At 37.2% G+C, this 15,241-nt stretch overlaps 2 protein-coding genes across 2 annotated transcripts in view; both read right to left on the bottom strand.

The window, feature by feature from the left end:
* Positions 1-2,135, bottom strand: part of elfn2a (extracellular leucine-rich repeat and fibronectin type III domain containing 2a) — a gene marked incomplete at its 3' end in the record, with an annotated part of 91,532 nt that extends 89,397 nt beyond the window's left edge. The window contains exon 1 of the mRNA XM_079470652.1: positions 2,092-2,135. The remainder of the gene's footprint in view (positions 1-2,091) is intronic.
* A 282-nt stretch (positions 2,136-2,417) lies between these two features.
* Positions 2,418-12,538, bottom strand: mfng (MFNG O-fucosylpeptide 3-beta-N-acetylglucosaminyltransferase). Its single transcript, XM_079471003.1, has 8 exons — positions 11,796-12,538; positions 8,419-8,464; positions 8,211-8,313; positions 6,510-6,663; positions 5,137-5,222; positions 4,757-4,922; positions 4,020-4,105; positions 2,418-3,556 (listed from the first exon to the last, which is right to left on the bottom strand). Exons 1-8 carry the CDS (start codon positions 12,138-12,140, stop codon positions 3,460-3,462), a joined length of 1,083 nt encoding a protein of 360 aa, XP_079327129.1. The 5' UTR covers positions 12,141-12,538; the 3' UTR covers positions 2,418-3,459.
* Positions 12,539-15,241: the final 2,703 nt, after the last annotated feature.

Below are 15,241 nucleotides of genomic sequence, written 5' to 3'. Positions count from 1 at the left end.
AAACCGGTTTGAAAAGTCATGAGGGTGAGTTAAGGATGAAAGACTTCTCTCTCTTTTTTTTAATGGATGACACCTAGTAATATTAATTTACGAAACCCAAACCAATGCAAGACATACATCCCAAGTCATACTTACTAACACAGACTCAAAACCCCCATCAATAAAACCTTCCTCTAAATTCCTCTGATGGTGGTGAGTGGTCAAAAACGTTTGATGTTTCACAATTTTTTGCTTGCCATTGTTATCTGGTACCCTCAAGACAAGGTCTGGCAAAATGTCATGGCCTGTTTCTGTGTTCCTGAGTGCTGATGAGAACGTGTTCACCCTCAGCGGTCTATCGGGATAAGAGCCACTCGACCCCTCTCTGTACCGCCACTTACTGCCCTCTCCATTATCATCATCAATTGATGCCGGCTACATCAGAAATGGTAAAAAAAACGTTTAGTGACCCATCTACGCGTGTCTTCATTGAGATCGGATCGATTTGGCCATTGATTCTCTCACAGGGGGGTATGTAAAGGGATCGTGGATGCAGGTTTGAGCGTCTGTCGTGTCCCGAGAGATGCTTGACCGGGTGAATCGTGTCATCGCTAAGGTGCTTTCAATACACCTACGATGAGGGTACCAGGCTTTTCTAAAAATACAGTGTGCAAACACACCGACAGTAAAGAAAAATACAAGTGAGACCATGAGAACATAGAGATCTTTGCTCAAGTCTATAGATTCACAGCTATCTGGAGAACAGACACTGAAATTCAACATCTCTCCTCAAAAGATTTAGAAAGAAAATAAAGATTTCAAAATGTAGGTTCAAATTATGCCAATGGTATCTCCAATATTGCTGTGTGTTCAATTTATTTAAGCTTTGAAACTACCACATGGAAACAAACATAACCATGATATTAGGATTATGTGATCAAGTTCCTTTACATTTCACACAGACGAATATCACAAAGCAATGTGACAAATCTAACTTCAAAATCATCCATATTTGGGGTTTTTTAAGTTTTCCATTATACAAAATACACAACCGTTTAAAAGTTTAGGATCACTTGCCTAAAACCTCTTTACACATCTGTGACTCACAGTTTTCGGCTTTCATTTGGTTGTGTAAACAAAACTTCGCATACAAAGATTTGGCCCATGAGAGGTTACTGTTGGTGTCCAAAAACAAGATGAAAATACGTGTTTGTGTTTTGTCTCCTGCTGGTATTAGGGGCACACAGATCAGGCGGTGAGCAGATGGCAGAAAATGAGTTTGCAGATCATCATCTCTGCTGTGTTTGGTCTGCTGAATGTCTGGCCACAGGTGGACATTCAGACTTATGGGGCCGAAAGAATGAAAGTAGCTAAAACCCTGTAAGAGAGGCAAAGAATAGCATATGTGCACACTTTTATTGTACGGAGGAAAAAGGAATTAAAAATAAAAACGATGGCAACACTACTTAATATTTTTCATTATGCCAACTAGTTAAATAAAAACTCTTTTTTTTGATCGAAATATCAGAAAATCATTGACTGCATGCCAGGAATGTTATCACATGTCTCTTTAAAAAAATAGGCTGTCAAAAGTTATAATGGAAAAAATGGAAAATAAAATTTCAAATAAATGATTACTATAATATATATTTATTGGTAGGCTTGTGTGTAGGTAAACATCTTCATTTTTGTTTCATTCTGTAAACTACAAACAATATTTCTCAAAATTTTAAATAAACGTAGTGGTTATATTTGCAAAAAATGAAGACTGGAGAAACGGATGAAAATAACAGGGAATAAAATATGTATACAGATATATAGGCCTATACATGTGTATATATGTGAGAGAGAAAGAGAAAGCGAGAGAGAGAAGCACAAAATACATTTGTTTTTCAAATGTCCGTCAGTCATCCCAAGTAGAAATTGCAATACGCATTCAAAACTCCATTGAAGTCCATTAAAAGTTAATCCGCTCCAGCAAACACAGACAATCACAGACCAACAAATAAATCTTTCCTCTTCACAATAAAACAAGCCGCCACAAAAACGGTCCAAATACGACACAACAAAACCATTTCATACAGCACCTGGGAATAAAAGAGTTTGGCCTACCACATTTTCCATCTTCACAATGGCTTCCATCTCATTGGCTGTTTGATGGATCTATTGATTGGCAGGATGTTTTAAATGGGGTGTTGTCTTAAAGGGACAGTGCATGTTTATGTCATCCCCATTCCCCACAGATGAGTGTATGTCACCCCCAATACACTGTGGTGTTACAACATTTTAAATACAATTTTTAATTATGAATATTGTATAATATAAAGTGATATTTCTTCATTGTTATTCTTTTCTACATTTTTGCTGTCACAACGACTCATTTAATGTATTTGTCAATGACCCACGTGCATATTATGAAATAATAAATCATTACATTTAAATAGAAAATAGTCTTTATTTAACAAACACCATTGATAAGTGACTATTGTTGACTTAGCATGGTAGACAGGCAATAAATATATTACAACAGTAATGTACAGTGCAAGTGGAATAATACAGTATATTAATGAAGAGATGGCCCTGTTTTGAAATGTTGATTATTCAAATAAAAAAACAAGCATATTTCACTTACATCTATACAAAAGAAACATTAAACAAACACCTTATTTTTGTTTCTCCAAACAATGTGCCTAAATATTGTCACTGTTTTCTCACGTCACATGTCTCTAAAACAGCTGCTTAAATGTAAAAAACCTAAAATCATTAATTTGTTCACATTTGAAAAGCAAACAAGATTGTCGCTGGAATTTACCACAATAATATTTCTGTTTGGTTTAAAAAAGATATTGTGCTACACAACGTGATACACAACATATTTAATAACTAACTGTAAGAACTATCTAGGAATCGAATCCTCATAATGTGCAATGTGTAGACAGAAGTTACACTTAAAGTGTCAAACGGTTGAAATACTAGGAAAATATGGTCCAATATTCAATACTGGCTCAGTTAAAATTGAGGTTTCCCCCAGGCCGTCCAACGGGACAATTTCACCACTGTGCAGGACTTTAAAGCACAGACACAGCGATCATTGCAGCAGAGTACATAAACTGATATTATGAACAGATAAGTTCAAATGCAGGGCTTTTCCTTTGGGCCACAAGAAAGGAAAAAGTTGAGCTCTTAAGTTGACATTTAGTTGGTACTTCTGTGAGGCAGCTCTTCTGTTAAAGGGACAGTTCACCCAAGAATGAAAATTCTGCCATCATTTCCTCCCCGATGTGTTTCAAATGTGTATAAATGTATTTGTACTTGAAAGAATGCTTGAAACCAAACGTTTCTTGGCCAACGTTGACCACCATAGTAGGAAGAATGACAATGCTAGTCAATGATCTGTTTGCTTTTTGTCACATTTTTCAAAATATCTTCTTTTGTGTTAGACAGAACAAGGAGATTTTCCCCACTATGGTAGGAATTGCATTACGGAAGGACGTGTTGATTCCATGAAAGGTTGTTATTAAGAGCAACCGGGCACCAGCTTGTTGTAGGGTACAGAAGACAGTGGACTGTCCTGAACCTGAAAAATCCAACAGATCAAGATTAACCAAAATGACAGATTACAATATGTTGATGAATTTTCAAAGTTGTCAAAGAAAATTGGTTATTTCTCATAAACATGCATGTTATCTGGAGAGGGGGAAGAAAAAACACTTTAGCCCAAATAGTGCTCTTAAAATGTCCATAAGACATCACAAACTGTTTGGATTTGGCGGATAACAAAATACAGAACAAACTGTGTTTACTCTTTACAGATAAACATTACAAATATAAGGATAGAATCGAAGATTTCAGGAAAAATCCACCTTTCTTTACTGTCGACTTTAATTGGTTACATTTTACTTTCTATTCTTTTGCAGTTCTACAAAAAAATGGATGCATCACCTTGTAAATGCAACGCTTAGTCACCGTTCTGAATAAAAGTAAGTATCCACGGGGCCTGTACAGTGCGGGGGCCTTTGAATGTGTACAGTATGACTAACCTGGATGGATCTTCATCTTCGGTAAAAACTCCTTTGAGCTCCACGCTGTTCAATTTATTCTCAAACCACCCGTAACCTAAAGTGACCTTCAGAGTTCGAGTAAAAGAAAAGAGAAAGAGAAATGACTGCTTGTGTCTTCCAAGTTTCAAAACATTGACATCTAGTTACTGACACTCAAAAACAAATGCTGGGTTGTTTCCAACCATGGAAACAGACTTTTCACGTATTGTTGAAATACTGTCAAATTAGCAATTAGCAAATAGAAGCAAATGTATTTAATGGTATTTTTCAACATTTCTGTTTTTTTACAAGATTTACAGTGAAAAACTGAAATGACAGAAAAGACTGCAAATTTACTGTACAGAAAATGTCTGTTTTTCACAGGATGGAGAAAATTGGTTTAATTGTACACATTTGACCCAACAATGTAAATAGCAAGTAAGCAACCTTGTATATAGTTTGTCCATATTTTATTACCACAACTCGTTGTTTTTTCATTTGTGTAAATGACTGGATGTTTATATTTTGACGCAAAGGTTACGTGCAGGTTATGCTGCCTTATGTTATATATTATTGCCATCAGGGGTTGCTATGGGGTTGCTAAGTTGTTCTGGCTGTTTGCATAGATTTGGTTTATGTCCATCTGCAATGTAAGTCTATGAGATTTTACTTGAGTTGAGCAATAGTCACGCTTGCCTCAGCAAGTACCATTTTTTAAATCAGGACAAGCACCTCACCTGTTTCGGAATATCACTGGGGGTAAGGCGAAGGAGGTTTTCCAGGTGGGAGTGAAACATGTTGCTATGGACCATAGAGACGCCCAGACGTATCTCAACTATAAAGCCCACCGTACAATCATCAGGAAGCATTATAACTGCAGAGGTCTGCTCGAACCTGGGACCGCTGTAATTCAACACAGCCAAGCATAGTGATTCATTTCTATTCGGGAGTAAACATGAATTACTGGAGACTTCCAAACGTTCTCATGTAACCTCACTTATAAGAAGCAGCTGAGATATTCAGGTTTAATTATTATTTTTCTTTTCTGTGGGACTGTAGAAGCCGTAAAGTCAAATGATTTAAAAGATCAAAGATAAAACGCACGCACACGCCTCACCTTGCCCAGGGTGCCATCCTCTCTGCCAACTTCCTGCTCAGACAGAATCCGGCCCCTCCTGTAGCGAACCAGAAACGGACTTCCCTCTAAAACACAAATGGATCAAAAGTCCACCAATCAGTTTCTAAATCGGCATAATGTGATTCCATATGATCCATAAAAGATTGCATGGTGCAATGTATGTAAATCATCATACTGCCCATTTAACAATAATGTAGCACACAGGCCGGCATAAAGCTCCCTTGGTGCAGTCTGTCACATTGTGATGGTTATAGAGCATTGCATGTAAAGGCACGCTGGGTTGTGAGTTCAAGCCTCACCTCGAGCAGGTATTTAAAAATTAGACTCACAAATCTTATGCAAGTTTATCATCACTTAAACGTCCAGCGTGTCATTTTATGGATGATCTATTGACAGAAATCCAATATATAATGCATAACTATGTCTTTAGAGGTGTATGAAGATCTTACATAATGAAGCGGTCCGTTTTTATTATCTTAGAATGAGCTTTTCTATCTACATACACCGCAGGTTCTTACCATTGGAACGCCATGTTGTTACTACAGTAGCGCTAAATGGACAAACTGTGTTTAGTAAATGCGTTATCTCCATCGGCAAAGAAACGTGAACGTGACGACAATCTACTGTACCTGTCACGTGTTTAAAGATAAATGCATTTCAAAACCAATTATTCAAAAAACAAATCCTTTAAAATCTACTTCAGTTTATTTATAAATAAAGAAATGAACCAGTTTTTCAGCCAACATTCAAACCGGCCAACACAGTATCTCCCATGCTCAGTACATATCCGTTTCTTTTTTCATGCATTTTTCCCCGAAGCAGGTTTGTTTTTCCGCAGGGATCTGTGAAGCATCATCTCTGACGGTGACATAAATCTGTCCCCATATTCCTCTTGCACAATGTGGTCATTTCCTTCAAGGATCGCAACATCCTTCACTCATCCTGTTGACCGTATTCCACCCCAATAGGGAGTTGTGGCCTGTTCAGTCAGACGTATTAAAGTGGATACTAACAACACTGTGAAGGCACAGGGAAATGGGGCAGACCATCTCAAGGCCAATGCATGTTAATCTGTCTAAAATAAATGTTTATGTGCCGCAAAGACATAACACTAAACGTGACAATATAGACCATTGATTTTTTCCTGACAGTCAGCTGATAGATTCTTCAAGATCAATAAGCAATAAAGCTGTAATCACCGATTGATCTCCGGAGAAAACTTGCTCAGTTCACCCGCAAAAGAATATTGGTTGAGAAGACTGATCGATTCCAAAACCAACGGGTTTCAATATTTATTCATATTTTATCAATAATTGTGTAGTGACGCTCGTCAAATGAGCTGGGATACCGACCGTCTTATTTCCTTCCAGAAGCTCGTGAGCTCTCATCGGTCGATCCAGGCTTGGCTTGCCCACGTAGATGTCGCTGTCCTCTGGGAAGCCGGAGAGGAGAGACAGGAGAGCTCCAGGGTTCAGGTAGTTATCATCATCAACATGACAAAACCACCTGGGACAAAAGAGCAGGTTTTGAAAAGAGGCTTACAAAACGACAAGAACAAAATAAAGGTTGTAATAATTCAGTCATCGGTGTCAATTCAGCCATTCAGTCAAAAACAGCATGTTTGTTTAATGATGTTTTACCAAAATATAATAAGGTTCCTTATTTATTTAGTGCAAACTTATAAAATGTTAATTTAATTGATATCAAATAAAGCGTTTGCCTAAAAGGGATTGGAAAATGATCTAAAATAAACAATGTTTGCCATAATAATGTGGTATAATCTTTCTCTGAAAGGACTTATTTTAATCAAATAATAAACAAATCATATATATATATATATATATATATATATAAATGTGTCTTATTATTATAATAAATAATAACACAATATTATGATAAATGTTATAATTAATTTTTATTAATATCATATTATACCACGGGGCTGTTGAATGCTTCAATCTGATTGAATTTACTTTCAGTAAATGCACCCCTATGAAGGTGTTCCAGGTCTGCGGACCGCATTACAGTTCCATATCACCTCGCCAATTTAAACATCAGGAGGGCTTTGGTGTAGCCTAGAGACCATCACCTCACACAGCACCCTGCTCTTGATCTGACCTTTATGATGTAGAACTTTACTGTTAATGGAAACGTGTGCAGTTTCATTTCAATAAACAAAGCATTTTAAAAACAAGAAATGCATATATTGAAACCGAATGAATAAAATAATAAATAGAAAAACAAAAACAAAATGAATTTATAAACACTGGTTCGTTTCCTTTTCATGCTGCTGATAACAGATAACAAAGTTGTCCTACCATCAACAGTGTTTAAAAGACGATAGCATGACTAACGTAGAAATTCAACTTTTGAATAATGTCCTGTGGTGTGATAACCATGGTATAAGCCCGTTCAGTTATTCCTAACATATTAATGGGACAGTACACCCAAAATGTACTAAATGAAAAATTGAAATGCGTCTTCAGAATACTTCGAAAATTATAATAATGAATAAAAACTACAATAAAACTAAAACATAAAAATACTAAATATGACAAAACCATATAACAAAATTGCTAATCATTTAACTAAAACTAAAAAATAAAAACATATCTCTGTTTCAGAAACATCTTTTGTGCTTAGGTTAATGTGTTGTGTTGTAAATCAAATTCAAGTTGTTTTTATATTTTGCATTTTAAAACCTATGTAATGTTTCAGGATAAAAATCTATGAGTCAAGAAGTTAGTCACAGGAATACAAGTTTTACATTTCGTATTGATTTTGTAATGTCTGAATCTATCTTAAAACATATTTTTAAAGTAATCTTTTTATTTCAATGGGCTATGCTATTTTTATTCAATGTTTATTGTATTATTTTATTGTATTATCTATAGATTAAAATATCATAAAAATATACTCAATAATTTCGTATTTAAATATTGAAGAAAAAACACAGAGAAGACTAATGTAAGACAACATGATTGTGAATAACAATGTATCGCACAATAACATCACATCCCAATTCAACGGGCACTTAAACCATTAAAACTCACTTTTTTCCAGAGGCCATGAAGTGGTAGTACTCGGCGGCCATCTTGCAGGAGAGAGCTTGATGACTGTGTTCTGGTGGGCAGTTGGTGACCACGACATTGAATCCTACAAATACAGATGTACACGATGAACAGCTGACCTTGGTGTGAAACAATTCATAACCTACCAGTCAAGACAGTGCAGAATATAAACATCACTAATAATACACACCTTCAAGTGAAATGTCTTCATTTGAGCTGTCCGTGAAGATGAACGTCTGTAAAACAGCAAAATAATATTTAGTAGCCATTTAACTTACAAACCTACAGATTTAAACTTCATGTTTCAGTCTAAGTTTCAAGGGTGGCTAAAAACATATCTTTACATCATACGAAAATATGAATGAAATTATGGACTAACACCATAAGTGTTCTTTAGGGTAATTAAAAAACATAAAAATGCATAATACAGTCATTTTAAGTCAATTCAAGTAAAACAGATGTACACTGCGTGTACCATGAGGACAAATCTGCATATTAATGCTGAAACGTTGCACTGAGAGCCTGATGCTCTTTTCTCTGGATATTAAAATGGGCAACATCCATATCTCCCATTAGCCTCCACCAAGAGACAACAGCTGCTGCTCCGCGAGTCATCTGAGCATCTGCATTCCAGTTTCCCCATTACAGAGATCTCTGGTTTGTAATCCCCCATGTTGTCCTAAGGTGGGACACCACAACTGCTGTTCTGGAAAGCGATTTTTGTGCGAGCGTGTCCTTCTAAAGATGATCTAACTGGCACACAAATGAAGATGCACATTTTTGGACCCACGACCATCACCCGAAGAGAAATCTTTAACACTCCCTGTGACGCTGTGGATGATTGTCACTTCTTTGTGACGTCCAGGCGCTTCAGATGTCTTGGATCGTATTTCTCAGTGTCTCACCCGTCACAGACCTTGAGCACGGACGGCATAATCGAACTCAGAGATCCATGGCGCGTCCATTAAAGCCAATGGGCCGAAGCCGATGGAAACACCCTGAGCTCATCCTAAATCATAAAGGGGCATATTTAGCCATGGTTTTGGACACACGGTAGAGCTAAAGTGACACAGATGATGACTGAACGTCATAAAACACAGTTTGGAGAAACACGAAAATGTGAAACTCAAGCAGAACTGCCTATTAGCGAAATAACGAAGTGAAACCAGGGGAGGACGCACTCCCTCCCGCACGTCTATTTTGTCCTTTGAACTTGGGAGGAAAAAAGATAACGGGGGTTCAGATTTAGGGCAGAAAGACAAAAAAGTGTCACGAAATGATGGACGATAAAAGCAGACGCTTTTGGAGAACAACATTTCAGACATTCAAAACAATCTTATATATGAGAAGTCCAACCAACTGTACATTAAAACACCATATTCGCCCACAGAAACATGCTCAGTAATGCACAGTTCCACTATGTCTTCCGGCTAATCAAAAAGGCGACGCGGAACAGCGGCTAAAGCTTTTGTTCAGATGTCCGGAGAGTGTTTATCTCTTGCGAAGGGTTTTGATGTTTTTGACTTCTGTAAAAAAGTGCAGAGGTTGATGTTTTACACCCCATTCCTGTTTCTTCAGCTCGGGACTTCCTCTCGCTCAGATAGACTTCCGTTTTGTCATTGTTTCAAAATTCAGTCTTCCTCTTATTGGCACTGAGGCAAAGGGTACACATGCACACACACAAACCCGAAACTGTACTTCGAACATCCTGCCATTATAGAACATGCCGGCAACAAGGCTCATGCATAGCCAGAAATGTTATATTCCAACTTAAAAACATAATGTTAGAAGTTGGGACATCAACAATATGATACAACTTGTTTAATGTGAACAAACGATGACACTGCTATAAAAGTTTTTAACACCGTTTTTTAGGGAATTTTTTTATTACTAATGGTATGTTCAACTAAAGATTGAAATTGGAAAATACGAAATTTGGCGTGGCCTCTTTGGCTGGCCCAAGACATAACAGCGAGCAAATTGCAAGATTAAAAAACATTCATAACACAATAACTTGAATACATCCTCATTTGCTCAAATAAAAAGCAGAAGTGTGGAATTTTACAAAGATGTTGCATTGGACATTGGCTCAGCATCGCCACTATTTCACACTTGTCATGTTACATTTGGAGTGACGCATGCTCTTTGAAAGTGTGATATCCCGAGTTGCATGCTGGGAATTTCCTTTGATAAAGTACTTAGAGATAATGCTTGCCATGTTTAATCACTCACATATTCCCGAAGTATTCTTGGAGCGGTTAGCGAATGCCAAAGAATGTGCTACTGTACGTCTTAGATCTGGCTTTGTTCTGCCTTGAACATGTCATGTCACAGCAGGCCAGAGTTAAATCGCGTATTAAAGGTTCAAAAGAATGTCCATTAAAGACAACTTGTATTCATTTTTTATTTTGGTCAGTTGTTTAAAAAATGGGCGTGGGCCATAATTTACCCAAACAATGAATGCATAAAATATAATAAAGAAATATAATTAGCTCAGAAAGAGAAAGATTAGATTTTATATTTAAAAAAGTTATAATTTATGCTGATTTATGTAAAAAAATGTTTCCATAAACCTTGGTAACTTTCAACACAAAATCTACACAAAATCTATTGAAAATATGCCAGATATTTCAATAAATACACTTTATATTTAAACTTTAATTTAAGTGAAATAATACATTTTATATACATCTTTTATGATTTATATAGATTATTATGTATTCATTTCCGTTGATTTTGGGGTTGTATTTACCCACAATGCATTGTCGGTCTGATGAGATGGTTTCATTATCTGCAGATCTGCATGCTTTATTAAATGAAGAGTTCATTTGAGGAACTTAAGTTGACTTTGGTCTTAAAACAGGATTTGATGCTAAACAAAATCCTGTGAATTATGCGATAAACTTGCGAGTCACATACTTTTCCACTTGCTGGTAATCTCCTTCTAGCGTTTCCAAAGGTCACAGTGAGTTTCGATTCTTGTGCCATGTAGAGAAGCCAACCCAGTGTCTACGCTGGTGACGGAGCTACAGCTGAGTTTGTGAACACAGACAGGAAGTACTCAGTCTATAAACGCACACAGGGCAGATGCAACAGGAAATAGAGCGGTCTGATGCTTTCAAATATAGATGCACTCATTCTTGGCCAATCTTGTGGCGAGGTGGTGCCAACACATTTTCTTCAATGGGTCATTTGGACATGTCAATTTTGGTTTACAAAACAAAAGAAAACTGCCCAAACTGTCTTTGTGATTGGGAGGATTTTTTCTCCACCGCAAAGACTCAGACTATACAACCATGACTGGTTTTGGGAACGTCTGAGGTTTTGCATTTGCACCTGTATGTCTGCGTTGCACGTCCTGTTGATGCCACAGGATGTGCACTTGCATGCCAGCCAGCAGGCACAGCGTGAACGTACATCCTGTGACATCAGCAGTTACCATGTAGGCTACTCTTAATACAGCAATAACAATTATAGACAACGAAGACACAATATTGAATAACAATATATATATTGATAACGTCCTTAATTTTATAAATATTTAACATTATGTCAAGAAACACTCACATGGTCTTTAGTTCTGGAGATCCAGGTCTCCAACAGCAGAGCAAGGCGCGTTTTGTGGAACCTGCCAGTGGTTTTCACACCAATGAAGATATCACTGAGCTCCAAAGGTGATTTAGGGTTAGTCTCTTTCCAACGTTGAGCTTTTGGCTCGTGTTGGTCTGAGACTTCATCATTTTTGGCTGCGGTCCTCCAAGCAGATTGCGCCTGACCCCGCACTAGTCCGTGCGCCAGATGCGCGCCAGGCAGTGCGTCGTTCCGGATGCGCAGTTGCAAATTCAGCAAAACCAGGACGAAGAGAGTCAAAGCAACAACAGGCAAAACATGAAACAGCCTCATCAGGATCATCTTCGAGTCAATGGTCACATATTCATGTGAATGCAGTAGACGTCGTTTGCGTTGGAAACGGAATCCCCCGGTGATGTGGGATTGTTTACAAACAAAAACATTGGAGGTCCGTGTTTGGACTGATGTATAATTTACCAATCAAATTGTCATTAAATGTATGCCCAAGTACAGCGGAAATAAAGCAAATCTAAATGAAGTGCCCATTAAGTGACTTAACGGTTCGACATGAAACAAAAACCATCGTCCTAAAAGAGAAAGTAGCCTACAGTGTCGCAGTTATAAATCCATAAAAAGTATAATGGTACTATTGAAATTCAGCGTGGATCCTACCTGATGCCTCACGCGATCTGTCAAAGCGGAGGATGGTGAACTGTCACTCATTCGCAAACTTTGTACGCACTGCCCACTTTCGGCAGTGACGCGCCGATGGTGACTGATAAGAAGGCAGCTGCAAAGCGCACATATAAACTAATTTCCTGTGCAAAACTGTTTCTATAAAGACTTTAAAGCCAAAGTAGACTGTTATTCTTTGTTTAAAAGTGGTTCAAATACAATTAAATATAATAAATATGTTTATAATACGTTGGATCAAAGCGTCTGCCAAATATATAAATCGTCACTGCAATAAAATAATTATTACTGTTAAAAATAGAATATTATAGTAAGCTGTTTATTTAATTGATCTTATTCTTTATTTATATTTAAGAGAGTTCACTTTGGTAATTATAACATTTTAGGATAAACTGGTTTCGGTGGGAACGTTTTGATAAGGAATAATTTTCACAAACCAAGTTTATACTTAAGTTTATTCATGAATATTGGAAATGACAAGTTTTGTGTTAGCTTTTTTAATTTTTACTTTAAGTTATCAGCAGTGGTTCTAAAAGTAATAAAATCAGTGGTTCCAATACCACCTTGACCGCCATAGAAAAAACACAGAAAGAAAGGCTCAAATTAAAAGCTGTGAAAATTTTCTTTTCACCACATTATGCATGTGTATGCCTTTTATTAATAATACACACAAAAAAAATTTGCAAGCACGAAATGAATCGTTTTTAACTCCCTGTCGTATCACGTACCGCCACCAGGGGTCTCTTCAGGTCGGCCATCACTAGTTGTGCAAGATCCACTGTCCTACAGTATCACATTTATTTAAAAAAATATGCTGACATTTTTCTTACATGTCTTGTGAATGTGTGCTCTGGCGGATGGGTTTGGAATGACATGAGGGTAAGTAAACCATGACAGTACAAACATTTTGGAATACCGTCCCTTTAAATGTTTAGTGTACTATTTAAACAGTATTATTATGCACCTGCTTTTACTTCACCTCAGGTCAAGAGGATCGGGTCTAACACAATCAACGCAAACCCCACAAACGACACACAGTTACCTTCATCAATGCCTTTGTTTGTCGTTTCTCAGCCTTCTCCTCTTTCATCCATTCATCCTTTGCGACCAGTACCCAGCTGCCTTCTTGTGCTCCGGTCCCCCTCCCTCTGCGAGGCCGTATCTGGTCCCTCAGGTAAATCAGAGATGCCCAGGCACACCCTGGCCAGGAAAGGCCCAGGATCGGTTTTCGGCCTACCTGAAAAGATCCTTTTAAAACGACAAGTACATTGCTCCCTACTTTGAACAATGGCAGACCTTTTCAGACTGTTTATGCCTTTCAGAAGCCCTTTACATGCCTCTTGACTAGTTCGCTGTAGATACAGTGTTCAGCGCAGACAACGGCTTCGTAGACAAAACAGGGAAAATAAGACGAAGTTTACAAACAAACATTAATGTCCAAACAAAGTGCAGGTGTGTAGGTTAACCTGTATCTATCTATACAATCCCCGTCGGTAAAATAAAATAACATAACATACAAAAAAGGCTTTTTTTAAAAGTACGCTTAACATGTTTAAGCATACTGTTGGCCCAAATGCAGAGGATTTGCAATAATCTCTGTCTCCAGAGGAAAGATTGGGTGACCCGTGTGTGGGAAAAAAGCCACGGAGATCCCATCTTTGCTAAAAAGCTCGTGTTTGGCTCAACAAACCTAGCATTTACAGTTGTAAATGTGTATATCTTTATAGACAAACCACTCATTCAGATTGTAAAATGTAAATTTCTTAACAAATTATATCTATTAAACATCAATAAGTGTCAAACTTCATTTATAGGCCTACAATAAAACACTTTTGGCCAGTTTCCTATAGGAGACGCTGCAGTTCACTAAAATGACCAGTAGATGTCGACAAAGTACTAAAGTATGTTTTACTAAATGAAGCGTTTGGTTACAAAATGATGAATGTATTTTTTTTTTGTTTGTTATTATGACTTAAAACAAAACAAACCAACTGCAGTTTGTTTGATATTAATTGGAATGCACACTAAAAACCACGATTTTGTATTTATCAAATTTTAGTACCAAACTCTTTAAATATTTTTAATTCGTTATTTATAATTCACTGTGGATGCTTATCACACAGCCATATAACACTTTGCATCACCCAAAAGTATTACAAAAGGTCCAAAACTAACTGTAGTATGTTAATCGGGCATCAAGAAATGTAACCAACTAACACGGAGGTAATAAATCCAGAACTTCTGTGTAGTGTGAGAAAAGTTTCCTGAAGAAGCTCTAGAGTTGAGTGGGGTCTGTCTGCGGAGTGCAAGAGAGAGGCGTAACTGGTGTTTAAAAAAATGAGTGACAGTAACTTGTTCGGCCATACTAAAGAAAAATCAAGATACCATTTACACTTCTAGCGAACGTAAGCCATTGGTTGTTCGTGCCAGATTGCAATAGTGCGCATTGACCAATGAAAACACATCACAAACACACTTACATTTGAAATAGTTATCAGGCTCACTTATAATTGTACTGTTTTAACATAACATGTTATAGATAAAATACACCACATAAAGTAGTATCCATGTTTAACTAAGGAGTGATATTCTATTTTTTATTTCTGATTGGGCGGGCCAGCTGTCATTGTGGGCGGGCCTAGCCACAGCTCCGCTCCTGCTTTATATTGATTCACTCCGATTTTCTATGAAGCAAAAAGCACTTAAAACATAATAAATGTGTAAATGCTTTAATATCTTCATGTAAATTA

The sequence above is a fragment of the Barbatula barbatula genome, assembly GCF_947034865.1.
Source record: "Barbatula barbatula genome assembly, chromosome: 13".
NCBI lineage: Eukaryota > Metazoa > Chordata > Actinopteri > Cypriniformes > Nemacheilidae > Barbatula > Barbatula barbatula.
Note: the sequence above shows the minus strand (reverse complement) of the source record. Positions and strands in the feature narration are given on the sequence as shown.